The sequence below is a fragment of the Hyla sarda genome, chromosome 2 (assembly GCF_029499605.1).
Source record: "Hyla sarda isolate aHylSar1 chromosome 2, aHylSar1.hap1, whole genome shotgun sequence".
Taxonomy (NCBI): Eukaryota; Metazoa; Chordata; class Amphibia; order Anura; family Hylidae; genus Hyla; species Hyla sarda.
The window spans coordinates 113,175,379-113,202,479 of record NC_079190.1 but is presented as its reverse complement, the minus strand read 5'-3'; the positions used below and the strand labels follow the sequence as shown (position 1 = coordinate 113,202,479).

At 43.3% G+C, this 27,101-nt stretch overlaps 1 protein-coding gene across 2 annotated transcripts in view; it reads left to right on the top strand.

The window, feature by feature from the left end:
* LOC130355311 (sterol O-acyltransferase 2-like) overlaps window positions 1-24,992 on the top strand; it is a 138,410-nt gene extending 113,418 nt beyond the window's left edge. For both annotated transcript variants that reach the window (XM_056555317.1, XM_056555318.1), the window contains exons 10-15: window positions 7,905-8,034; window positions 9,657-9,754; window positions 9,828-9,926; window positions 10,003-10,138; window positions 21,595-21,740; window positions 23,620-24,992. In XM_056555317.1, the coding sequence (XP_056411292.1) occupies window positions 7,905-8,034; window positions 9,657-9,754; window positions 9,828-9,926; window positions 10,003-10,138; window positions 21,595-21,740; window positions 23,620-23,670 (660 nt within the window). In that variant the 3' untranslated portion in view covers window positions 23,671-24,992. The remainder of the gene's footprint in view (window positions 1-7,904; window positions 8,035-9,656; window positions 9,755-9,827; window positions 9,927-10,002; window positions 10,139-21,594; window positions 21,741-23,619) is intronic.
* Window positions 24,993-27,101: the final 2,109 nt, after the last annotated feature.

The following is a 27,101-nucleotide window of genomic DNA, read 5'->3' as shown; positions in this document are numbered from 1 at the left end:
AGGGCCTTACAGGGGAAGTTTTTACCCACACCGGTTAAAATGGACCATACATTGTTCCCTTCCACCTTTTAGAGGTCTTTGCATCGCATAAATGCTTGGTGGTATTGGTGGCACATGGTGTTTTTTTGCACACCTTTCCTTTTGTTAGATTTTTAAAAAGTTTGTGGTCCATATATTTTATCCTAAGAAATGTTAAGTTTTACATAATGCATATCCTCAATACTTACTTTCTAATGCAGAAGGAATTTCTGAAACTGGGGACCAGCACCTTAATATGTTTTGCAGTATCCATGCCAGTACAATAAGAGAGCCTGGAGGTGGCAGCATCAGCATGAAAAGACCATAGAGCAGCACAATTAGAGAGCCTGAAGGTGGCAGCATCAGCATGAGGAGATAATATGGTGGCACAATGACAAAGCGTGGAGGTGGTAGCATTAGCATGAGGAGACCATAGAGCAGAAGGAGATAGCTTGGAGGTAGCAGCATCAGCATGAGGAGACCATATGGTGGCACAATGACAGAGCCTGGAGGTGGCAGCAGTAGCATGAGGGCCATGCCAACTGAGGGTTAAGTCTGAGGAACCCACCGACTGTTGACTGGGGGTGTCGGATGTCGGATGAAGTGGATAGCCGAGTGAACTGATAAATCACGGCTGCTAGGTTGCTGGTCAAGACACGACTGCTAGCTGACACCAGGAGCTCAGACCTCTCGCTGCGTCTCCAGCTGCCACACGCCCTTACTCTGCTTAGACCTCTGCCTGCGCCTGATGAATTTAGGTCTCTGCCACTCCTCTGCATGTCCTGGCACTACTCTGCCTGACATACTTATTGCAGATATGAGGGGAGTATATTACGCTTTACTACGCTTAAAACAGTATTTGTCTAGAACAGCAGCAGGTGTATTGGCTGTCCTTTCACAATATCTAGGCCCTTGAAAGATTAACAGGTAGGGCAGAAAAATGTGCTACAGAACAATTAAAAAACGTATTGGAGTAAAAACACCAGTCGGTGATTACTTTCGCCTGGACTTTCACAGTATTTAGGCCCTTGACAGATTAACAGGTACAAAACAGTACTCTACTTAGATGTAGGTATGTGGTATGCACTTATGAGGGCAGAAAAATGTGCTACAGTACGCTTAAAAATATGTATTTTAGTACAACACCTCCCAGTGAGTACTTTTGCCTGGCCTTTCACAGTATGTAGGCCCTTGACAGATTAACAGGTACAAAACAGTACACTACTTAGATGTAGGTATGTGGTATGCACTTATGAGGGCAGAAATATGTGCTACAGTATGCTTAAAAATAGGTATTTTAGTAAAACACTAACCTGTGATTACTTTTGCCTGGACTTTCACAGTATCGAGGCCATTGACAGATTAACAGGGACAAAATAGTACACTACTTAGATGTAGGTATGTGGTATGCACTTATGAGGGCAGAAATATGTGCTACAGTATGCTTAAAAATAGGTATTTTAGTAAAACACTAACCTGTGATTACTTTTGCCTGGACTTTCACAGTATCGAGGCCATTGACAGATTAACAGGGACAAAATAGTACACTACTTAGATGTAGATATGTGGCATGAACTTTTAAAAGCAGAAAATTGTGCTACAGTACACTTAAAAAAGTATCTGAGTACAACACCACCCAGTGAGTACTTTTGCCTGGCCTTTCACAGTATGTAGGCCCTTGACAAATTGACAGGTACAAAATAGTACACTACTTAGATGTAGGTATGTGGTATGCACTTATGAGGGCAGAAAAATGTGCTACAGTAAGCTTAAAGATAGGTATTTTAGTAAAACACTTCTATCACTGACAATGCAATGTATTTTTTTATGGCTTTGTATGTTATGTTATTAACTTGTTGTCTGCATTGTTTGTGGTTTGTCGCATTTTTTTGCTACAGGACTGATAATGTCTAAGACGCTACAAGCAATCCGTACAGCCTATCATCTGTTTCTATATAACCTATTGAAGGCTTAATGCTATATGCTTATCTGTGCCACTCTAAGTTTGTATTGCTACATACATACTTTGAATTTATGTGCTTATGTCATCTTTATGTGCATGAATTACTCCTACCATTCTGTTACATTATTCACCCTTTTTATGTGCATTTCTATATGTATTTATTTATTTGCTTACTGTTTTTGTGATCCCCTGATGAACTGCTGTATATCATAAGATACACGGGGAAACATTCGGGATATACAGGTGTTCATCATAGCATTTATTCATATCTATATGCTCTTTATATTTCTTCTTTATACTTGATTTGGGATTATTGTGTTTTTTTTTTTTTAAGGAATTTAATAAATGGTTGTTTTAGCTCTATGAGATTTGGTAACATTTTAGTAAAACACCAGCAGGTGATTACTTTTTCATTGCCTTTCACAGTATGTAGGCCCTTGACAGACTAACAGGTACAAAATAGTACACTACTTAGATGTAGGTATGTGGTATGCACTTATGAGGGTAGAAAAATGCGCTACAGTACACTTAAAAATATGTATTTTAGTAAAACACCAGCAGTACACAGTCACTGTGTACTAAACCCAAAATTGCACTCTCTCTCTCTCACAGACTATTAGGAATGGACTGCTGGGTATGAATTATACCGTCTATAGACTAGTATAACCAGAAGATGATTTGTTGTGGAACAAAGAGAGCAGAAAAATGTGCTACAGTACGCTTAAAAATACGTATTGGAGTAAAACACCAGCCGGTGACTACTTTTGCCTGGAATTTCATAGTATCTAGGCCCTTGACAGATTATCAGGTACAAAATAGTACACTACTTAGGTGTAGGTATGTGGTATGCACTTATGAGGGCAGAAAGATGCACTACGGTATGCTTAAAAATATGCATTTTTGTTTGCACCAGCAGTACACAGTCGCTGTGTACTAAACCCAAAATTGCACTCTCTCACAGACTATTAGGAATGGACTGCTGGGTATGTATTATACCGTCTACAGACTAGTATAACCAGCAGACCATTTGTTGGGGAACAAAGAGGGCAGAAAAATGTGCTACCGTACGTAAAAAAAAAAAATCCGTATTTTTGTACAACACCAGCAGTACACAACAGTGCTGTAGCACACAAAAGCTGTGTACTAAACCCAAAATTGCACTCTGTCAAACACTATTAGAAATGGACTGCTGGGTATTATACCATCTACAGACTAGTATAACCAGCAAATTTGGTGTGGAACAAAGACACAGAATTGCGCTGAAAAATTATTCCTGCCTCCTCTGCTAAGGTTTATGAAGTTGAGGCAGCTTGTTGAAATGTATGAGGCAATACACAGCTCTCTGCCCCTCTCTGTAATACAATGCTGTACAAAGTGACTGGCAGGTTAATGGCTGCAGTGAAAATCCTTTTCAGTGAACGAAAACGCACTGCTGTCTGGCCACCAGAACGCTGATATGACTAGGAGGTGAAACGCTGCTGTAATAAGTTTTTCTGTGTAACACACACACACAGGCTGTCTGTCCTTTCTCTCTGCAGTGTAATGAATGAAGTGACATGCCACAATATGGCTGCCGATTATATAGGGCTGTGACATCACAGGGGTGACTAGCTGCTAATAGGCTGCATCCTGCATGTGATTCAGGGTAATTCCGCCTACTTCCCTTCCTGCCTTGCCTTCCCGCCTTCCCAGCATTCCTTGCCCCATGTACTGACATGTGGATCCGCCATTTTAGATGCCCTGGAGCCTGGACGGCACTAAATGGAGTTTACTGAAACTATTTGCACCATCGAATTACGGTGATATTCGCATTTGTTGCAAATCGAATTTTTCATGAAATTCGTAATGAATTTGGGTTTGTCAGCTTTGATTCGCTCATCTCTAATCAAGTCCATTGTTACGCCGAGCGCTCCGGGTCCCTGCTCCTCCCCGGAGCGCTCACGGCGTCTCTCTCCCTGCAGCGCCCCGGTCAGACCCGCTGACCGGGAGCGCTGCACTGACATTGCCGGCGGGGATGCGATTCGCACAGCGGGACGCGCCCACTCGCGAAACGCATCCCAAGTCACTTACCCGTCCCGGTCCCCGGCTGTCATGTGCTGGCGCGCGCGCGCGGCTCCGCTCTCTAGGGCGCGCACGCGCCAGCTCTCTGAGACTTAAAGGGCCAGTGCACCAATGATTGGTGCCTGGCCCAATTAGCCTAATTAGCTTCCACCTGCTCCCTGGCTATATCACCTCACTTCCCCGGCACTTCCTTGCCGTATCTTGTTGCCTTGTGCCAGTGAAAGCGTTTAGTGTTGTCCAAGCCTGTGTTACCTGATCTCCTGCTATCCATATTGACTACGAACCTTGCCGCCTGCCCCGACCTTCTGCTACGTCTGACCTTGCCTCTGCCTAGTCCTTCTGTCCCACGCCTTCTCAGCAGTCAGCGAGGTTGAGCCGTTGCTAGTGGATACGACCTGGTTGCTACCGCCGCAGCAAGACCATCCCGCTTTGCGGCGGGCTCTGGTGAACACCAGTAGCCACTTAGAACCGGTCCACCGGCATGGTCCACGCCAATCCCTCGCTGACACAGTGGATCCACAACCTGTAAGTGGAATCGTGACAGTAGATCCGGCCATGGATCCCGCTGAGGTGCCGCTGCCAAGTCTCGCTGACCTTACCACGGTGGTCGCTCAGCAATCGCAGCAAATTGCCCAACAAGGACAGCAGCTGTCGCAGTTGACCACCACGTTACAGCAACTTCTGCCTCTGCTACAGCAGCAACCATCTCCTCCGCCAGCTCCTGCACCTCCTCCGCAGCGAGTGGCTGCTCCTAGCCTCCGCTTGTCCCTGCCGGACAAATTTGATGGGGACTGTAGACTCTGCCGGGGATTTTTGTCTCAATGTTCCCTGCATATGGAGATGTTGTCGGACCTATTTCCTACAGAACGGTCTAAGATGGCGTTCGTAGTGAGCCTTCTTTCTGGAAAGGCCTTGTCTTGGGCCACACCGCTCTGGGACCGCAATGATCCTGCCACAGCCACAGTCCAGTCCTTCTTCGCTGAAGTCTGTAGTGTCTTCGAGGAACCAGCCCGAGCTTCTTCTGCCGAGACTGCCCTGCTGAACCTGGTCCAGGGTAATTCTTCAGTAGGCGAATACGCCATCCAATTTCGTACTCTCGCTTCCGAATTATCTTGGAATAACGAGGCTTTCTGCGCGACCTTTAAAAAAGGCCTATCCAGTAACATCAAGGATGTGCTGGCCGCACGAGAGATTCCTGCCAACCTGCAAGAACTTATCCATTTGGCCACCCGCATTGACATGCGTTTTTCTGAGAGACACCAGGAGCTCCGCCAGGAAAAAGACCTAGATCTCTGGGCACCTCTCCCACAGTATCCTTTGCAATCTACACCTGTGCCTCCCGCCGAGGAGGCCATGCAAGTGGATCGGTCTCGCCTGACCCAGGAAGAGAGGAATCGCCGTAGGGAAGAAAATCTTTGTCTGTACTGTGCCAGTACCGAACATTTCTTGGTGGATTGCCCTATTCGTCCTCCACATCTAGGAAACGCTCACGTGGGTGTGGCGTCTCTTGGTTCGAAGTCTGCTTCTCCATGTCTCACGGTGCCCGTGCAAATTTCTCCTTCTGCCAACTCCTCCCTCTCAGCCGTGGCCTGCTTGGACTCTGGTGCCTCTGGGAATTTTATTCTGGATTCTTTGGTGAATAAGTTCTGCATCAAGGTGACCCGTCTCGTCAAGCCGCTCTACATTTCCGCGGTCAACGGAGTTAGATTGGATTGCACCGTGCGTTACCGCACAAAACCCCTCTTAATGTGCATTGGACCCCATCACGAAAAAATTGAATTTTTCGTCCTTCCCAACTGCACCTCCGAAGTCCTCCTCGGTCTGCCATGGCTCCAGCTTCATTCTCCCACCCTTGACTGGACCACCGGGGAGATCAAGAATTGGGGCTCTGCTTGCCACAAATGACTCGCCTCTCCTCCCAGTCCCGTCAGGCAAGCCTCAGTGCCTCCTCCTACACCTGGTCTCCCCAAGGCTTATCAGGACTGTGCCTTGCCTCCTCATGGCCCCCGTCCTGGTGACACCCTGCCCCGTGCCAAGCTTCACCCTCTGCCCTCCCTCCCCTTTCCCACTCCTGCTGTACTGCCTGCCTTTGAGGAAACCCTACAATCACTCCCGGTGTCCTCGTCCCATGTGAAGTAGCTGCCGGACAAAAAAAGGGGGAGACCTAAGGGGGGGGTACTGTTACGCCGAGCGCTCCGGGTCCCTGCTCCTCCCCAGAGCGCTCACCGCCGGCACGGTCCACGCCAATCCCTCGCTGACACAGTGGATCCACAACCTGTAAGCCGAATCGTGACATCCATGCTGTATGATTTTAAAGATACCAATAAAAGTTGAAAATTTTTGATCTAATTCAAGTGTGCTGGATGAGGAGGAAAAAAAATGCAAAAAGGAAAATTTCCTGTGTTCTTAAAAAGTACCTGTCATTAACAACAACTTTTTATATAATGCATATTTGTATTATACACTGGTTAAAAATGTGTATATTTTGGGGTGAAAAAATGCTGTCCCTGACAAAAAATAAGGGTGGAACAAGCAAGGCTCTGTGCAGGCTCCTGGCTTGTCAATCATTCTGCTGTGTGAGCTGGAGGGGGGCATGTCACAGAGTCCTCACTGCACAGAACCCTGCTTGTCCTCAGTGTACAGAGCCCCGCTTGTCCTCAGTGTACAGAGCCCTGCTTGTCCTCAGTGCACAGAGCCCTGCTTGTCCTCACTGCACAGAGCCCTGCTTGTCCTCGGTGTACAGAGCCCTGCTTGTCCTCGGTGTACAGAGCCCTGCTTGTCCTCGGTGCACAGAGCCCTGCTTGTCCTCGATGCACAGAGCCCTGCTTGTCCCCAGTGTACAGAGCCCTGCTTGTCTACCCACACTTCCTATATTTGGACTCCTCATATAGACACACAGGCAATAGTTGCAGAGATAGGTACACTTTAAGGCCAAATTGGGCTGTGTCCTTCAGGAGTTAAAGAGAACCTGTCATCATGAAAAGTTTATCAGTTTATTATACCAACATCATGTTATTGAGCAAGAAGAGCTGAGCAAATTCATATATAGTTTTGTAGAAAAAGATTGAATATGAATTGTAAATTATTGACTGAAATCATTACTCTTTCTATACTTAGGAAGCTAGTGTCACTTGATTGACAGCCTTCCCTTTATAAACACACATACAGAGACATCTGTAAGTCACTGACTAGGACCGCTTACTGGACTCCTGAAGACAGAATAGGCAGAGATTAAAATCAACGAAATGCAATTAAGGCTGCATTCACATCACATTTCTTACATGCGGGGACCGGATCCGGCTGGGAGATGGGAAAACCGAGCCCTATCATATCCCACCTGAACCCAATCTCATTCCTTTGAATGAGCTGATCGGAGTTAGATAGTGACTCTGGTCGGCTCATTTTTGCCCCGTATCCAGTTTTGAGCCTGGACTAAAAACAGTGGTATACTACGGTTTTAAGTCCGGTCACAAAACCGGATATGGGGCAAAAATGAGTCGACCGGTCGGCTCATTCAAAGGAATGAGATGGGGGCCTGATCTGGCTGGGATACAGGAGCACCTGGTTTTCCTATCTCACAGCTGGATCCGTCCCTGTATGTAAGAAACGTGATGTGAATGCAGCCTTATACTAAATGTTATTCTGTGAATCTACCATAATGTCCAGATGTTAATACTCCTTTTCAACTAGAAAACCCTTTGAACTTTTTTTTTCTCCACCAGACTCATATATACAAGTATTTTTATTATTCTGTTTTCCTGAACATTCAGGAATATCAAATGGTCAATATATTATGTATAGATAAAATGATGTGTGGTGTGAAATATAACCTATTCTATCATTTGCTTCTCAATATCCATAGTTCCTGGGCTGTGTGTTTTTTCTGTACTTTATCATGAATACCCTGTGCTTCCCAGTATTTAAAAACATGAACAAGCAGCCACTCAGTATAAAGACCTTGATTCTTTTCATCTTCCATGCTACTCTGCCCGGTAAGTCAATAAAATACACACCTTCTTTATAGTTAATGGTATATGTTTCAAGGATAAAGATTTATGTAGCTATGACAGAAGGTCCTAAAGGTTTGGAAACTATGCAGCCATAGACAAATGGGGCTCGTACCCCTTTAATAGCTTTCAGCCAAACAACACGAGGTGGGGGGGGGGAGGGGTTGGAGCCAGTTTCTTTCCTGTGAGAACAAACTGAAGCCCAACATGCCTAATTACCCTGAAATCCATCATCAGGGGAGAGTCGGGAGACTCCTATACATATTATTTTGTTGTGCAAATATATTTTAGCTCTTTTCTAGTTAATGGGTTTTTATGAGATCTAATTTTCTTCCAGGAATAGTGCCACTTTTGTCTTTGTGCCCTGTAGCTTAACCCTACTACAGTGAATGGGGCTAAACTCTAATCTCAGACATATCTCATGGACAAGATTGCCACTATTTCTTGGATACAAGCAGAACCTTTTCTAACCTCAGACAACCCCTTTATTTGCTACTAATTTCACCCCCAACAAAATGCCAGTCCATAGCATCAATGCCTTTCTCTTGCAGGAAGTGCTAACACACTCCCGCCACATTAGGTCTAGCATTGTCTTGCATTAGGAGGAACCCAGGGCCAACCGCACCAGCATATGGTCTCACAAGGGGTCTGAGAATCTCATCTCAGCATCTAATGGCAGTCAGGCTACCTCTGACAAGCACATGGAGAGCTGTGCGACCCCCCAAAGAAATGCCACCCCACACCATTACTGACCTACCGCCAAACCGGTCATGCTGGAGCATGTTGCAGGCAGCAGAACGTTCTCCACGGCATCTCCAGACTCTGTAGTGTCTGTCACGTGCTCAGTGTGAACCTGCTTTCATCTGTGAAGAGCACAGGGCGTTCTCTGGCAAATCTTGATGTTCTCTGGCAAATGCCAAATGTCCTGCATGGTGTTGGGCTGTAAGCACAACCCCCACCCAAGGACATCAGGCCCTCATGCCACCCTCATGGAGTCTGTTTATGACCATTTGAGTGGACACATGCACATTTGTGGCGTGTTGGAGGTCATTTTGCAGGGCTCTGGCAATGCTCCTCCTGCTCCTCCCTGCACAAAGGCGGAGGTAGCGGTTCTGCTGCTGGGTTGTTGCCCTCCTAAGGCCTCCTCCACGTCTCCTGATGTACTGGCCTGTCTCCTGGTAGCACCTCCATGCTCTGGACACTACGCTGACAGACACAGCAAACCTTCTTGCCACAGCTCGCATTGATGTGCCATTCTGGATGAGCTGCTCTACTTGAGCCACTTGTGTGGGTTGTAGACTCCGTCTCATGCTACCACTAGAGTGAAAGCACCGTCAGCATTCAAAAGTGAGAAAAATATCAACTAGGAACCAGGAACTGAGAAGTGGTCTGTGGTCACCACCTGCAGCACTACTCCTTTATTGGGGTGTCTTGCTAATTGGCAATAATTTCCACCTGTTGACTGTTACATTTGCACAGCAGCATGTGGAATTGATTGTCAATCAGTGTTGCTTCCTGAGTGGACAGTGTGATTTCACAGAAGTGTGATTGACTTGGAGTTACAATGTGTTGGCTTTTTTTAAAATAATTTTTATTCTACTTTTCAGGCACCTTTGTGCTGCTAATCTCATTCTTTGCACTTCTGCACTGTTGGCTGAACGCCTTTGCTGAGATGCTTCGCTTTGGAGATCGCATGTTTTATAAGGTGACTGCACCTCTTCCTCTTACTCAATTATTTTGTGCATTATGCTGCTTTATAATAAAGCTGTTTTCAACAGGACTGGTGGAATTCCACATCCTTCTCTAACTACTACCGCACATGGAATGTGGTCATACATGACTGGTTGTATTATTATATGTACCAGGATCTGCTATGGGTAAGGATTGACTTATAGGAATAAGAAAACCTGGAAATGTGAGTCTGTACTCAGAAAATGAAATTTTTTTTTCCAGCTGTTCCGGAAGCGTTATCGCACAGGAGTGATGATGGTCGTATTCCTCCTTTCTGCGTCTGTACATGAATATGCTTTAACATTGTCTCTTGGATACTTTTACCCAGCCATGTTCTGCCTTTTTTCTATTTTTGGAGGTATATATGACTGCAATTTTCTTTGGCATCTTTTAATTTTTTTTATAATGTCACTGTCAGAAGCTGCTACATAGAACAAACAGAAACCCTTTTAGATTTCTTGCCTTTGTTATCCAGAACTGTAGGGTCATGTGGGCCAGATTCCCACCCCTTGTATGCAAATTGTATACGACATCCAGTGATTCCTTTAGGTCCAGTCTGGAGCTCACCTCCTCATAAAAGGTGATCAGGTTAGTTTGAGAGGACCGATCATAAACCCATGCTGAAATGGAGTCATACATTTATTTTAATTGAGATTTTGTTTCAATGGAGATACTGTAACAATGGAGGTTAAAGGGTTTATTTAGCAGGAGGATTTTTTTTTAAACGTTTCAATCGTTTCACACTTTACAGTATATAAAAAAATAAACCTCCAGTGTCCAGCTCCGGTCCCTGGCTGCGATCCTCTTCCTGTCAGAGATCGTGATGTCTGGGACTGGAGTGACATCGGGGCCCAGAGTGTCACACTGATGCTCAGATAATCAGGCGAGACATCGCTGCGGACAGTAAATGGCTAAGAAGCAGTATGACACACTCTGGGCCCAGACTTCACAACGATTTCTGACTGGAAGAGGATGAGACCAGAGCAGGACATCGGAGACACCGCTGTTAAGTAGTGAAAATTACTGTATATACTCGAGTATAAGCCGAGTTTTTCAGCACGATTTTTCGTGCTGAAAACACCCCCCTCGGCTTATACTCGAATGAACTCTCCGCCTGTCAATCCCTTCTCAGTGGTCTTCAACCTGCGGACCTCCAGATGTTGCAAAACTGCAACTCCCAGCATGCCCGGTTTTGAAACCTATGGTGGTCCGCAGGTTGAAGACCACTGCGGCCTTCATCATCATCCAGCTACCCCCCCCCCCCCTTTTTGTTTTGTAGTCCCCTCGGCGGGAAGTTAGGGTGAGCTGGTTCCGGGCCATCTATGCTGCAGGGACCGTCCGGTGGGGAGGGTTAGTCGTTGCGGGCTGTCCATTTTCACCGGGGGCCCTCTTCTCTGCTCTTTGGGCCTGCCCCGGACTAGTGACGTTGCCTTGACAATGACGCACAGGGACATTCATGCGCAACGTCCCTGTGCGTCGTCGTCAAGGCAACATCACTAGTCCGTGGAAGGCCCGAAGCGCGGAGAAGAGGGCCCCCCGGTGAAAATGGACAGCCCGCAACGACTAACCCTCCCCACCGGACGGTCCCTGCAGCATAGATGGCCCGGACTAGCTCACCCTAACTTACCGCCGAGGGGACGTAAGTACAAAACAAAAGGGGGGTCTGGATGATGACGAAGGCCGCAGTGGTCTTCAACCTGCGGACCTCCAGAGGTTTCAAAATTACAACTCCCAGCATGCCCGGACAGCCGATGGCTGTCTGGGCATGCTGGGAGTTGTAGTTCTGCAACATCTGGAGGTTTGCAGGTTGAAGACCACTGATGAAGGGATTGACAGGCGGTAATGATGAGGGGGGGATGATGACGGGGGTCTGGATGATGACAGGGTCCTGATGATTACATGGGGAGATGATGTATTTCCCACCCTAGGCTTATAGTCGAGTCAATAACTTTTCCTGGGTTTTTGGGGTGAAATTAGGGGCCTCGGCTTATATTCGGGTCGGCTTATACTCGAGTACACACGGTACTGTATATGTAAAATAAAATCTTACCGCTGAATAACCCCTTTAACCTGTTCAGGACACATGTCGTACCGGTACGTCATGGGACCGTGGTAATTAACCCCTTAAGGACTCAGGGTTTTTCCGTTTTTGCACTTTCGTTTTTTCCTCCTTACCTTTTAAAAATCATAACCCTTTCAATTTTCCACCTAAAAATCCATATTATGGCTTATTTTTTGCGTCGCCAATTCTACTTTGCAGTGACATTAGTCATTTTACCCAAAAATGCACGGCGAAACGGAAAAAAAAGTAATTGTGCGACAAAATCGAAAAAAAAACGCCATTTTGTAATTTTTGGGGGCTTCCGTTTCTACGCAGTGCATATTTCGGTAAAAATTACACCTTATCATTATTCTGTAGGTCCATATGGTTAAAATGATACCCTACTTATATAGGTTTGATTTTGTCGCACTTCTGGAAAAAATCATAACTACATGCAGGACAATTTATACGTTTAAAAATGTCATCTTCTGACCCCTATAACTTTTTTATTTTTCCACGTACAGGGCGGTATGAGGACTAATTTTTTGCGCCGTGATCTGAAGTTTTTATCAGTATGATTTTTGTTTTGATCAGACTTTTTGATCACTTTTTATTCATTTTTTTAATGGTATAAAAAGTGACCAAAATACGCTTTTTTGGACTTTGGAATTTTTTTGCGCGTACGTCATTGACCGTGCGGTTTAATTAATGATATATTTTTATAGTTCGGACATTTATGCACGCGGCGATATCACATATGTTTATTTATTTTTTACACTGTTTTATTTTTTTTATGGGAAAAAGGGGGTGATTCAAACTTTTATTAGGGAAGGGGTTAAATGACCTTTATTAACACTTTTTTTTTACTTTTTTTTTGCAGTGTTATAGGTCCCATAGGGACCTATAACACTGCACACACTGATCTCCTATGCTGATCACTGGCGTGTATTAACACGCCTGTGATCAGCATTATCGGCGCTTGACTGCTCCTGCCTGGATCTCAGGCACGGAGCAGTCATTCGTCGATCGGACACCGAGGAGGCAGGTAAGGGCCCTCCCAGTGTCCGATCAGCTTTTCGGGATGCCGCGATTTCACCGCGGCGGTCCCGAACAGCCCGACTGAGCAGCCGGGTCACTTTCAACGGTCCCGGCCGTTGATGAGCGCCGGGACCGACGCGATATGATGCAGGATCGCGGCGCGATCCCGCTTCATATCGTGGGAGCCGGCGCAGGACGTAAATAGGGATAGGAGTGAGGTGGCAGGGGTGCCACCCCTCCTATCCCTGCTATTGGTCGTATAGACGCGAAGACCAATAGCAGATCGGGGGCGGGGGGGTTACTTTCGGTTTCCCAGTTCTGCCCACCCACAATAGGCGGGGCAGGACGGGGAAACCGACAGGGACCAGCGCCGAAGGTCAATTACCGATCTGCGGAGGCTGCGGGCGACGGTGATCGGCGGGCGGCGATGTTGTGCGGCTGGCTCCCTGGATCCTACGAAAGCCTGTGAGTTGCCTAGCAACATCTGGAGGGCTACAGTTTGAGACCACTATACAGTGGTCTCTAAACGGTAGCCCTCCAGATGTTGCAAAACTACAACTACCAGCATGCTCAGACAGCTGTTTGGGCATGCTGGGAGTTGTAGTTTTGCAACAGCTGGAGGTCTACAATTTAGAGACAACTGCACAGTGATCTCCAAACTGTAGCCCTCTAGATCTTGCAAAACTACAACTCCTAGCATGCCCACACAGCAGTTTGCTGTCTGTGCATGCTGAGATTTGTAGTTTTTCAACATCTGGAGGGCCACAGTTTGGAGATCACTGTGCACTGGTCTCTAAATTGTAGACCTCCAGATGTTGCAAAACTGCAAAACCCAGCATGCCCAAACAGCAAACAGCTGTCTCGCCATTCTGGGAGTTGTAGTTGTGTACCTCCAGCTGTTGCTTAACTACATCTCCCAACATGCCCTTCCGCGATCAGTACATGCTGGGAGTTGTAGTTTTCAACAGCTGGAGACACACTGGTTGGAAAATACTGAGTTAGGTAACAGAACCTAACTGAAGGTTTTCCAACCAGTGTGCTTCCAGCTGTTGCAAAAGTACAACTCCCAGCATGCACGGTCTGCCAGTACATGCTGGGAGTTGTAATTTTGAAACAGCTGGAGGCTTGCCCCCCCATGTGAATGTACAGGCTACATTCACACGGGCAGGTTTACAGTAAGTTTCCTGCTTGAAGATTGAGCTGCAACAAATTTTTCGCCGCAGCGCAAACTCCTAGCGGGAAACTCACCGTAACCCGCCAGTGCGAATGTACCCAAAAAACACTACACTACACTAACACATAACAAAGGGTAAAACACAACATATACATCCCCTTACACTGTCCCCCCAATAAAAATGAAAAACGTATTGTATGGCAGTGTTTCCAAAACAACAACTCCCAGCATTTTCGGACAGCCACTGACAGTCCAGGCATGCTGGGAGTTTAGCAACAGCTGGAGGCACCCTGTGTGGGAATCACTGGCGTAGAATACCCCTATGTCCACCCCTATGCAATCCCTAATTTAGTCCTCAAATGCGCATGGAGCTCTCTCACTTCTGAGCCCTGTCGCATTTCAAGGAAACAGTTTAGGGCCACATATGGGGTATTTCCGTACTTGGAAGAAGTTGCACTACAAATAATGGGGGGCTTTTTCTCCTTTTACCCCTTATGAAAAGGAAAAGTTGGGGGCTACACCAGTTTGTTAGTTTAAGAAAATAAAACATTTTACATTAACATGCTGGTGTTGCCCCATACTTTTTAAAGGAAAAGGAAAAAAGTAACGCAATTTCTACTAAGTACGGAAATACCCCATATGTGGGCGTAAAATGCTCTGCGGGCGCACAACAAGGCTCAGGAGTGAGAGTGCACTATGTACATTTGAGGCCTAAATTGGTGATTTGCACAGGGGTGGCTGCTTTTACAGCGGTTCTGACATAAACGCAAAAAAAGAAATGCCCACATGTGACCCCATTTTGGAAACTGCACCCCTCATGGAATTTAACAAGGGGTATAGTGAGCCTTAACACCCCACAGGTGTTTAATGAAAATTCTTCAATTTGGATGGAAAAATGAAAATATATATATATTTTCACTAAAATGCTGGTGTTACCCAACATTGGTCATTTTCACAAGGGAAAATAGGAAAAAAAGCCCCCCAAAACTTGTAACCCCATTTCTTCTGAGTAAGAACATACCCCATGTGTGGATGTAAAGTGCTCTGCAGGCAACTACAGTGCTCAGAAGAGAAGGAGCGCCATTGGGCTTTTGAAGAGAAAATTTGTCCGGAATTGAAGGCCACTGTGTTTACTAGTGTTGCTCGCGAATATTCGCAAAGCGAATTTTATTCGCGAATATCGCATATTCGCGAATTCGCGAATATTCGCGAATATAGCACTATATATTCGTAATAACGAATATTCTTTTATTTTTTTTTTTTATTTTTTTTTCACAGTACACATCACAGTGATCATCCCTCTCTGCTTCCAGCTTGTGTGGTGTAAAGAAGACTCTAATACTACTGTGTGAGACTGGCATACGAATTTTCGCATATACGAAAATTTGCATATGCTAATTTTCGCATATGCGAATGTTTGTTTATGCGAATTTTCGCATACGCGAATTTTCGCGTATGCGGAAATAAAATGAGAATATTACGAATATGCGAATATTCGCGAATATATGACGAATATTCATCCATATATTCGCGAATATTCGCGAATTCGAATATGGCCTATGCTGCTCAACACTAGTGTTTACAAAGCCCCTATAGTGCCAGAACAATGGACCCCCCCCCACATGTGACCCCATTTTAGAAACTACACCCCTCACGAAATGTAATAAGGGGTACAGTGAGCATTTACACCCCACAGGTGTCTGACAGATTTTTGGAACAGTGGTCCATGAAAATGAAAAATGTAATTTTTCATTTGCACAGCCCATTGTTCCAAAGATCTGTCAAACGCCAGTGGGGTGTAAATACTCACTGAACTCCTTATTAAATTCTGTGAGGGGTGTAGTTTCCAAAATAGCGTCACATGTGGGGGGGTCCACTGTTCTGACAGCACGGGAGACTTTGTAAACGCACATGGCCCCTGACTTCCATTCCAAAAAATTTTTTTTCCAAAAGCTCAATGGCACTCCTTTCTTCTGAGCATTGTAGTGTGCAAGCAGAGCAGTTGACGTCCACACATGGGGTATTTTCATACTCAGAAGAGATGGGGTTGCAAATTTTGGGGGGCATTTTCTCCTATTATCCCTTGTAAAAATAAAAAATTTGAGGGAAAACTAGCACTTTAGTGACAAAAAAAATCATTTACACATCCAGCTTTAACGAAAAGTCGTCAAACACCTGTGGGGTGTTAAGGCTTACTGGACCCCTTGTTACATGCCTTGAGGGGTGTAGTTTCCAAAATAGTATGCCATGTGTTTTTTTGTTTTTTTTTTTTGCTGTCCTGGCACCATAGGGGCTTCCTAAATGGGACATGCCCCCCAAAAACCATTTCAGCAAAATTTGCTTTTCAAAAGCCAAATGTGACTCCTTCTCTTCTGAGAATTGTAGTTCGCCCGCAGAGCATTTCACAGAGTCCTTCCTTTCTCAGCCCTTTACTGCGCCCGCCGAAAACTTGACTCGAGACTTGACTTCTTACTCGAGAGAAATTGAGTTACACATTTTAGGAAGATTTTTCTCCTTTTACGCCTTGTAAAAATTCAATAACTGGGTCTACAAGAACATGCCAGTGTAAAAAATGAAGATTTTGAATGTTCTCCTTCAATTTGCTTCTATTCCTGTGAAACACCTAAAGGGTTAACAAACCTTTTGAATGTCATATTGAATACTTTGAGGGTTGCAGATTTTATAATGGGGTCATTTATGGGGTATTTCTAATATGAAGGCCCTTCAAATCCACGTCAAAACAGAGCTGGTCCCTGAAAAATTAGGATTTTGAAAATGTTGTGAAAAATTGGAAAATTGCTGCTATACTTTGAAGCCCTTTGATGTCTTCCAAAAGTAAAAACATGTCAACTTTATGATGGAAACATTAAGTAGACATATTGTATATGTGAATCAATGTATCATTTATTTGGAATAGTCATTTTCCTTATAAGCAGAGAGCTTCAAAGTAAAAAAAATGCAACATTTTCAATTTTTTCATCAAATTTTGGAATTTTTCACCAAGAAATGATGCAAGTATCGACACATTTTTACCACTAACATAAAGTAGAATATGTCACGAAAAAACAGTCTCGGAATCATAATGAAAGGTAAAAGCATCCCAGAGTTATTAATGCTTAAAGTGAAAATTGTGCAAAAAATGGCCGTGTCCTACAGTGAAAATTGGCTGGGTCCTTAAGGGGTTAACCTCTTAACAACCATTGATGTGTATACATGTAACTGTGCCCATGCCATACCAGGTGGCCCCCAGCTGATTCCTGCTGGCAGCATTTTATGCGCCCCTGATGGTCTAGTATGGTAGATCAACCATCCCCCCCCCACACACACACAGTACGATTGTGGGGGGCCATCCACTGCTGAGGTAGCCGGAGGGCTTACCTCTCCTTCCTGCCCGTCCATGGCTCTGCATTTGAGTCTAGCTGGACGAGGTTCTACCAAATGCGTGTACAGGGATGTGGAAATCCTATCGCCCGACACTCAGGACATGTAGTTCTGGGTGCTGGGCAGGTGAATTTTTTATAGATTTAGCCCTGTATCGGGCAAACAGGGCCAAAGTGACTTCCCCCCTTTTTTTTTTATGCGGTGAGCAAGTCTGCACCTCACACCAGCGCTCAGGGTGTATGGATTGGGCTCCTGATTCGAGGCCGCTCCATACTTGGCGGACCCCGACTGATTTCAGTAGTCTGGAGCCACCGCCAATAGCCCTGGGTGCGGCATTCGCCGTGGCCGGCTATTAACCCTTTAGATCCCCACTGTCAAAGTTGACTGTGGTGTCTAAAGGGATCTTTTAACCATCTCTGGTGGATCACCCCCCTAGCTCGATCGCGGGGGGGGGGGGGGGGGGATGGGGGAATCCCCATTGGAGGTAGCCACAGGGCTTACCTCTGCATTCATGGCTGCCCCCATAGATCTGCATTTGATTGAGCCCGCCTTGAGCAGGCTCAATCAAATGAACACAGATCAATGGAGATCAATAGAACTGCATTGATCCGTATGAGGAATCTAAATGATTCCTCGTAAAAAGTGTATTTAAAAAAAGTTTCATAAAAGTTTAAATACACCCATTAACCCCTTTTCCATATAAAAAAATATGTAAACTTAAAAATTAACATATTTAGTATTGGCGCATGCGTAATTGACCGAACTAATAAAAAATAACATTTCATATCCCGTACGGTAAATGGCATTAACGTAAAAAAAAATAATACCAAATCACAGAATTGCATTTTTTACATTACAATTTTTCTGGGATATGATGAAACATAAAAAAGTGTTCAAAACCATTTTGGTATTGTCCCATCAATACCAAAATGGTACAGATACAAACAGCATATTACGACCCAAAAATGAGCCCTCCTACAGCCCAGTATACTGAAAAATAAAAATATTACATGGGTCAGGGTTTTTTTTATTTTTTTTTAAGTTTAAAAAAAAATTATTATTAAAACATGACGGAAACTAAACAAATTTGGTATTGGTGTAATCGAGACGACCTAAAGTATCAAAATAATATGTAAGTTTGACAAAAAGGTGAATGGCGAAAAAAAGAAAACCCTCACATTTTTTTTATTTATTTCACCGTTCACCAAATTTCAGTTTCAGAGCATAAGTTATGGAAATATGAAAGGTGTCATTACAAAGAATACTTGGTCCCACAAAAAACAAGCCTCATATGGGTCTGTAGATGGAAAAATAAGAGTTGTAAGACGAGGAGGAAAAAACGAAAGTGCAGAAACTAATAAAGACCTTATTTACATACTATTTTGGTTGAAATAATTTTATCTAAAAGGACAGGTGGATTTTCTTGAGGGTCAAGTAGATTGTGTTCCGCTTTAGTCCCTTGGACAAGTAGTTTTTTTTTTTTTTTTTTTTCCACACCCCTGGTGTAGAGCACACAGATCAATGTAGTTCTATAGAACTGCATTGATCTGTATGAGGAATCCAATGATTGGTCCTAAAAAAAAACCTAAGGGGACTAGTAGTGTGTGCAAAAAAAAGGTAAATAGAAGTTTAAATAAGAAAACACCCATCAACCTGATTCATATTAAAAGTTTAAATCATCCTCCTTTTCCATATAAAAAACATGTACGCATAATAAAAATTTACATATTAGGTATCGCCACATGCGGAATTGACTGAACTATTAAAATATAACTTTATATATCCCGTACGATAAATGGTGTAAACATGAAAATATACCAAACCCCAGAATTGCGTTTTTTGTATCGCATCATATCCCAGAAAAAATTCTGTAAAAAGTGATGGAAAAGTCTGATCAATACCAGAATGGTATGATAAAAACTACAGATCATAGCACAAGAAAATAGCCCTCATATAGCCTGTTAAACAAAAGAAAAAGTTTATAAGGGTCAGAAAATGGAGATTTTTTTGAATTTTTTTTTAAGTTTAGCATTTTTTAACATTTGTAAAACATGATGCAAACTATAAAAATTGGGTATTGTAATTGTGCGAACCTAAAGTATCAAGATTACATGCTAGTTTGGCCGAACATTTAATGGTGTAAAAAAAAAGAGAAAGCACCCCATATTAGCAAAATAGCTTTTTTGTTTTTTTTTCAATTTCACCTGACAAATATTATATTTTTTTTTCCTTTTGGAGCATATGTTCTTGAAAAATGAATGATGGCATTAAAAAGTACAATTGGTCACACTAAAAACAAGAAAACAAGCCCTTGTATGAGTGTGAATATGAAAAAATAAGAGTTATGGCTATTAAAGGGAAAAAATGAAAGGGCAAAAATGAAAATTGGCCTGGTCCTTAAGAGATAAGCTAAGAGGCATATAATTCCCACAATCACTTTTGGACACATTTTTTAATCGGCACCACATTTGCTATCCACCAGTCCTGGGGAACAGACCCTGAGTCCTTAAATATTAGACATAGCAATCTGTCTAATTGATAATTCAACTCCCTTTATAACACAGTGGTGAATGCCATCTGGACCTGGTGATTTGTCTATTTACTGTATATACTCAAGTATAAGCCGACCCGAATATAAGCCGAGGCCCCTAATTTCACCCCAAAAACCCAGGAAAAGCTATTGACTCGACTATAAGCCTAGGGTGGGAAATACCTCATCCCCCCTGTCATCATCCAGACCCCCGTCATCATCACTCTGTCATCATCCCCCCCTTTATCATCACCGCCTGTCAATCCCTTCTTCAGTGGTCTTCAAGCTGCGGACCTCCAGATGTTGCAAAACTACAACTCCCAGCATGCCCGGACAGCCATCAGCTGTCTGGGCATGCTGGGAGTTGTAGTTTTGAAACATCTGGAGGTCCGCAGTTTAGTTTTCTACTCACCTCCCCTCGGTGGGAAGGAAGGGTGAGCTGGTCCGCGCCATCTATGCTGCAGGGACCGTCCGGTGTGGAGGGTTAGACATTGCAGGCTGTCCATCTTCACCGGGAGGCCCTCTTCTCCGCTTCGGGCCGGCCCCAAACTAGTGACGTTGCCTTGAAGACGACGCACAGGGACATTCATGGACATCACGCACGTCTGCTGCGCACGGATGTCCCTCTGCGTTGTCGTCAAGGCAACGTCACTAGTCCGGGGCCGACCCGGAGTGGAGAAGAGGGCCTCCCGGTGATGATGGACAGCACGGAACGACTAACCCTCCCCACCGGACGGTCCCTGCAGCATAGATGGTGCGGACCAGCTCACCCTTCCTTCCCACCGAGGGGAGGTAAGTAGAAAACTAAAGGGGGGTCTGGATGATGACGAAGGCCGCAGTGGGCTTCAAACTGCGGACCTCCACATGTTTCAAAACTACAACTCCCAGTATGCCCGGACAGCCGATGGCTTGTAGTTTTGCAACATCTGCAGGTGGGAGAGTTCACTCGAGTATAAGCCGAGGGGGGGCGTTTTTAGCATGAAAAACCGTGCTGGAAAAACTCAGCTTATACTCGAATACATACGGTAATTTTCTTTTTAGGCTGCACTGCATTTCCAGAGTTAGACAGGTGACATGTACTGGGAAATTTACCTTATCCACCTGTATTTTACATGGCATTTTATTTTCCATAACTTAATTTCTGAGCTTATTTGTTTTGGTTTCTTTGTATACATAACTCTACACCAAAAAACATCACTGATTGAAAAATAATATGAAAAAAAACAAGAAAAAATATTATTTTTTAATGAGTGCTGCTTTTTGGTGTAAAGTTGTACATACCAAGAAACCCCCAACCCCCCCCCCCCCCCCCCAAAAAAAAAAATAAGCTCAGAAATTAAGTTATGGAAAATGAAATGCCATGTAAAATACATGGCATTTTATTTTTCAATCAGTGCAGTTTTTTGGTGTAGAATTTATTGTTTTTCACAATATTGTCTAATTGTTATTTGGTTACATATTGCCTTTTTTGTGACAATTCTTTGTATGTTACCATTGCATTGTTACCAACATCTAGTGACAAGTTCATGTCAATAGCATCTTTAGAATTATATTTAGTGAGAAAATGGTGACCCACTCAATCCTCATTTTACCCGCTGTTTACATTATGTATCTGATCTATAAGTAAGGATTCTTTCCTGTGTCTTCCAGTATTATTTAATTTTTTGATTAATGATAAATGGACCAATCCAGTTTGGAATGTGATGCTTTGGACCTTCCTCTTCATTGGTCAGGGAATCCAGCTATGCTTATACTGTCAGGAGTGGTATGCTCAGATCCACTGCCCCCTCACAGAGGTAAGTCTGGATAGGGGTTAGGGACCATTATGATGACCTTTATGAAATATTCATTTACTGACTGACTCATTATGGCTGCACAGGAGTGAACCCCTGCTGTAGGAAGAAATCCAAAAGAACGCTGCACCCAATGTAATATTTATAGTGCACATACTAAATAGATAATCATATTGTCACTCAGTGTTCTCATTTCCCATATTAACCCTTACGTGTCGCAAACCTTCACAAGTCTGCTGTTTAGAATATGAACAGATCATAAAATTGTATGCAACCATATTTAAATTTTGAATCTCAAAGGGTCTATTCACAGATTTGATGCGCAGGATTAGAAGCTGTGTTCAGTTATTTAATTTACATTGATATCTGCAGCAGAAAATCCTGCGCATGAAATCTGCACAGAATACTGTACATGTGAATAGACCATAAAGGGGAAATTTATAATTTTTTTAAATCAACTGGTACCAGAAAGTTAAATAGATTTGTAAATTACTTATATTTCAAATTCTTAATCCTTCCAGTACTTATCAGCTGCTGTATACTTCTTTCCTTTTTAAATTTATTTTCTGTCTGACCACAGTGCTTTCTGCTGACACCTATGTTTGTGTCAGGAACTGTCCGGAGCAGGAGCAAATCACCTTAGAAAACTTATACTGCTCTGGACAGTTCCTGAGACAGAGAGAGGTGTCAGCAGAGAGCACTGTGGTCACACATAGAAAAGAAATTCAAAAATAAAAGAACTTCCTCTGTAGTATACAGTAGCTGATAAGTACTGTAAGGATCAAGTGCAAATGTCGCACAAAAAGTCGCAAACCCATCCAAAGCACCACAAATCTACACCAGCCCAGACTTGGTTTACAAAACTGCCTTCAGACAGCATGTTTGACATGGTCAGGACCAACCTGACAATCATAGATGGCAGTAGGGAATATGAAATCACAGCACAGTAATTTTATATTTTCCGCCTGGAGACATGATTGGTAGGTCAGTCCTGACCAATAACGGCTCCCGGTGGGGAATATGAAATCATGGCGCCTGCTCTGCTCGTCCCATCCTAATACTGAAGAGCAGGTGCTATAGATGCTGCAATCAGTGTGCCCACAGCGTCCACAGGGTAACAGAGGGAAAGGACTCCCTCTGTTCTTTATTGGCACCCCGCAAAACGATCATGCGGCTTCGATGTTAGCCATGGCAACTGGAGATTGTCATGGCTACAAAAGCCAATCAGACTGTTCAGGTGTAGTATGCCTCTCAATGTTACACTGACAGACATAAACATAATACAGTGCAGTACAGATTTGTACTGCTCTGTATTATATGTGAATAAAAAAAGTAAAAACATATTTTTTTTTAAATAAAAAAATGTGAAAAAATTAATTGTGAAAAAATACTAATTTAAATAAATTAAAAGAATATGAAAAAAATTAAAATATGAAAAAATAAATACATTTCTGAAATTTTTTTGCACAAAAACTACTTGAAATAGAAAGTCACAGAGGAGAGGGGGAATCATACAAAGTGGTTTTCAGAGACAAGTGTCTTTGCAGTCACTGAAGACTAGACTTTTATAATGAGCCCTTTTTTTACACAGCATGAAGATAGCGGGGCTTCTCCCCACCCATTCTAACAATCGCTGAGTCAGTGGGCATTACTTCTAGCAATATGCATTATGCCATCACTGCGTGTCTGTCTCTGGCAACTGCTGGCTGTTGTCCTCAGAATTTCCTGGTCTAGTTCATAGAGGCCTATTCCGGGCAGGTGCTTCACAACTCTGTTAATACTATGATAAGAAATATAGATTAGGGATCACATTAGGCCTTTTTTTATATAAATAATATCTGGAATGTATAACTTATAGTAATAGCTTTTTCTTTCTTTGCAGAAAACATTCTGGGGTTTGGTCACCCCTCGATCATGGTCATGTCAATTGTGATTGGAAGAATTGAAGATGCTGCTCAGAATGATCTTACATGCACTATTGGGGGGAATTATCAAAACCTATGCAGAGGAAAAGATGTACAGTTGCCTATAGCGACCAGATTGCTTCTTTTATGTTTCAGAGGCCTTTGTAAAAATGAACCCCTTAAAGCGCAACTGTCACAAATGTGTATCTCTATACTCTAATCCCAGGGTGACAACGTTGTTAATTACAATTCAGGCATATCTTTTGCTGCTTTTAAAAGCTTTTATCAGGCTATAAAATGCTTTATATTACGGTCAGCAACATTCTTTAGGTGTGGCTTTGTCCCTCGGCCGCCACGCCTATCCCCTGTATGTCAGTACTGGGACCGTTCTGTGATTGACACACATGTCCCAGCCCACTCACTCTCTGCCTCTAGCATTACGCCGCACACTGGGGCCATCTGGAGCAAATGCTTGCTCTGAAAACTTGTAAATTATGGACTTTAGTAGTTTTTTACGTGTACGCCATTGACCAAGCAGTTTAATTAACATTATATTTTTATAGTTCAGACATTTAAGCATGCAGCAACACCAAATATGTTTATTTTTGTTTACAATATTTGATTTCAAAAATAGGAAAACTTTTTTTTAACCTTCTTTTTACTTTTTTTCCCCCCATAGGGAACTATTACATGCAATCTTCAGATTGCATACACTGTTGAATGCTATGCCATTGCACAGCATTGATCAGTGTTATCTGCGCTCCATTGCACTAGCCTGCCATTGCTGGCTTCCTGGAGCATTGGAGCACGGATCGGACACTGAGTAGCCAAGGACCCCCCCCCCACGTACCGTCCTTTAAGCTGATCGGGCCGGGAATTCATCACTGTGGTCCCGATCAGCCCACTGATCTAGCCAGGATGAGGTTCTCCGGTTTTATACGCTGCATTCAACTTTGATTGCGTAATTTAAAGGGTTAATGCTGGGCATCAGCCCGATCCGTGATGTTCAGCATTAGCCGCAGGTCTTGGTTGCTGACAGCAACCTGACCCACCGGGTATGAAGCGCGCTCAGCTCCTGAGCACACTTCATACAGCGTGAACCGACACTGAGCGTAAATTTACTTCCATTGTTGTTTAGAGGTTAAATAAATAATCTCATTGGTTGCTATGGCTAACTGGTCAACTTTTCCTCTACACAGGTTTGATAAATCTTTCCCTATACCTCTATCTTAAGATATATGTGGATTGTGAAAGTCAATGTGGAAACTTGTACTGTGTGTAATTTTAGAGGCAAAAAAATTTACATTGATTATTGCTTTCCATGAAGTGTATTATGCAAATAAAATATCTAAACACATCTATTGTTCTGAAGTCTTCAATTTGTTTTATAAAGCTGGTATATGGTATATGTCAGCATATTGGTAGGATCACGGCGTACTTAACCACATAGGGACCAAGGGCGTACAGGTACGCCCTGATGCCCTGATACTTAAGGACCAAGGGCATACCTATATGCCCGTGGGAATTCTGGTCCCCGCCGCTAGCCTGCTGAAATCATTCAGCAGGCACCCCATGCCAACCCGGTGATCTGCAGTGATTCTGGGTCATACGGGTCTCCGGTGACTCGGAAAATAAGGGTGATCGGAGCTGTCCAAGAGTTAAATAACAGAACCTAACTCAAGGTTTTCTTGCAAATTTTCTGCCGCATTGCAAACTCCTAGTGGGAAACTCACCGTAACCCCCCCCCCCCAGTGCGAAAAAAACACTACACTACACTAACACATAATAAAGGATAAAACACTACATATCCACACCCTTTCACTGTCCCCCCCCCCTTTCCCACACAATAAAAATGAAAAACTTATCGTACGGCAGTGTTTTCAAAACGGAGCCTCCAGCTGTTGCAAAACAATAACTCCGAGCATTTCCGGATAGCCACTGACTGTCCAGGCATGCTGGGAGTTTTGCAACAGCTGCAGGCACCCTGTTTAGGAATCACTGGCATAGAATACCCCTATGCAATCCCTAATTTAGTCCTCAAATGCGCATGGCGCTCTCTCACTTCGGAGCCCTGTCATATTTCAAGTAAAGAGTTTAGGGCCACATATGGGGTATTTCCGTACTCGGGAGCAATTGCCTAACAAATTTTGGTGGGCTTTTACTCTATTTACCCATTATGAAAAGGTAAAGTTGGGGTCTACCCCAGCCTGTTAGTGTTAAAAATTTTAAAAAATTTACACTAACATGCTGGCGTTGCCCCATACTTTTTATTTTCACAAGAGGTAAAAGGAAAAAAAGACCCCCAAAATTTGTAACACAATTTCTCCTGAGTACGGAAATACCCCATATGTGGGCGTAAAATGCTCTGTGGACGCACAACAAGGCTCAGGAGTGAGAGCGCACTATGTACAGTTGAGGCCTAAATTGGTGATAACCCTTAAAGGGGTTATCCAGGAAAAACTTTATATATATATATATATCAACTGGTGCCAGAAGGTTAAACAGATTTGTAAATTACTTCTATTAAAATTTTTTAGTCCTTTCAGTACTTATGAGCTGCTGAAGTTGAGTTGTTCTTTTCTGTCTAAGTGCTCCCTGATGACACGTGTCTCGGGAACCGCCCAGCAAACCCCATACAAACCTCTTCTACTCTGTGCAGTTCCCGAGACAAGCAGAGATATCAGCAGAGAGCACTGTTGCCAGACAGAAAACAGCAACTCAACTTCAGCAGCTGATAATTATTGAAAGGATTAAGATTTTTTTATAGAAGAAATTTATAAATCTGTTTAACTTTCTGGAGCCAGTTGATATAAGAAAAAAGTTTTTCCCTGGAATACCCCTTTAACCCCTTGGGGACAGAGCCCATTATGACCCTAAGGACGGGAGCATTTTTTGCAAATCTGACCACTGTCACTTTAAGCATTGATAACTCTGGGATGCTTTTACTTATAAATTTGATTCCGAGATAGTTTTTTCGTGAAATATTCTACTTTATGGTAGTGGTAAATTTTCGTCTATACTTGCATTATTTCTTGGTGAAAAATTTAAAAATTTGATGAAAAATTAGAAAATTTTGCATTTTTCTAATTTTGAAGCCTTCTGCTTGTAAGGAAAATTGACATTCCAAATAAATTATATATTGATTCACATATACAATATGTCTACTTTATGTTTGCATCATAAAGTTGACATGTTTTTACTTTTGGAAGACATCAGAGGGCTTCAAAGTTCAGCAGCAATTTTCCAATTTTCCACAAAATTTTCTAAATCGGAATTTTTCAGGGACCAGTTCAGTTTTGAAATGGATTTGAAGGGCCTTCAAATGAGAAATACCCCAAAAATCACCCAATTATAAAAACTGAACCCCTCAAAGTATCCAAAATGACATTCAGTAAGTTTGTAACCCTTTAGGTGTTTCACAGGAATAGCAGCAAAGTGAAGGAGAAAATTCAAAATCTTC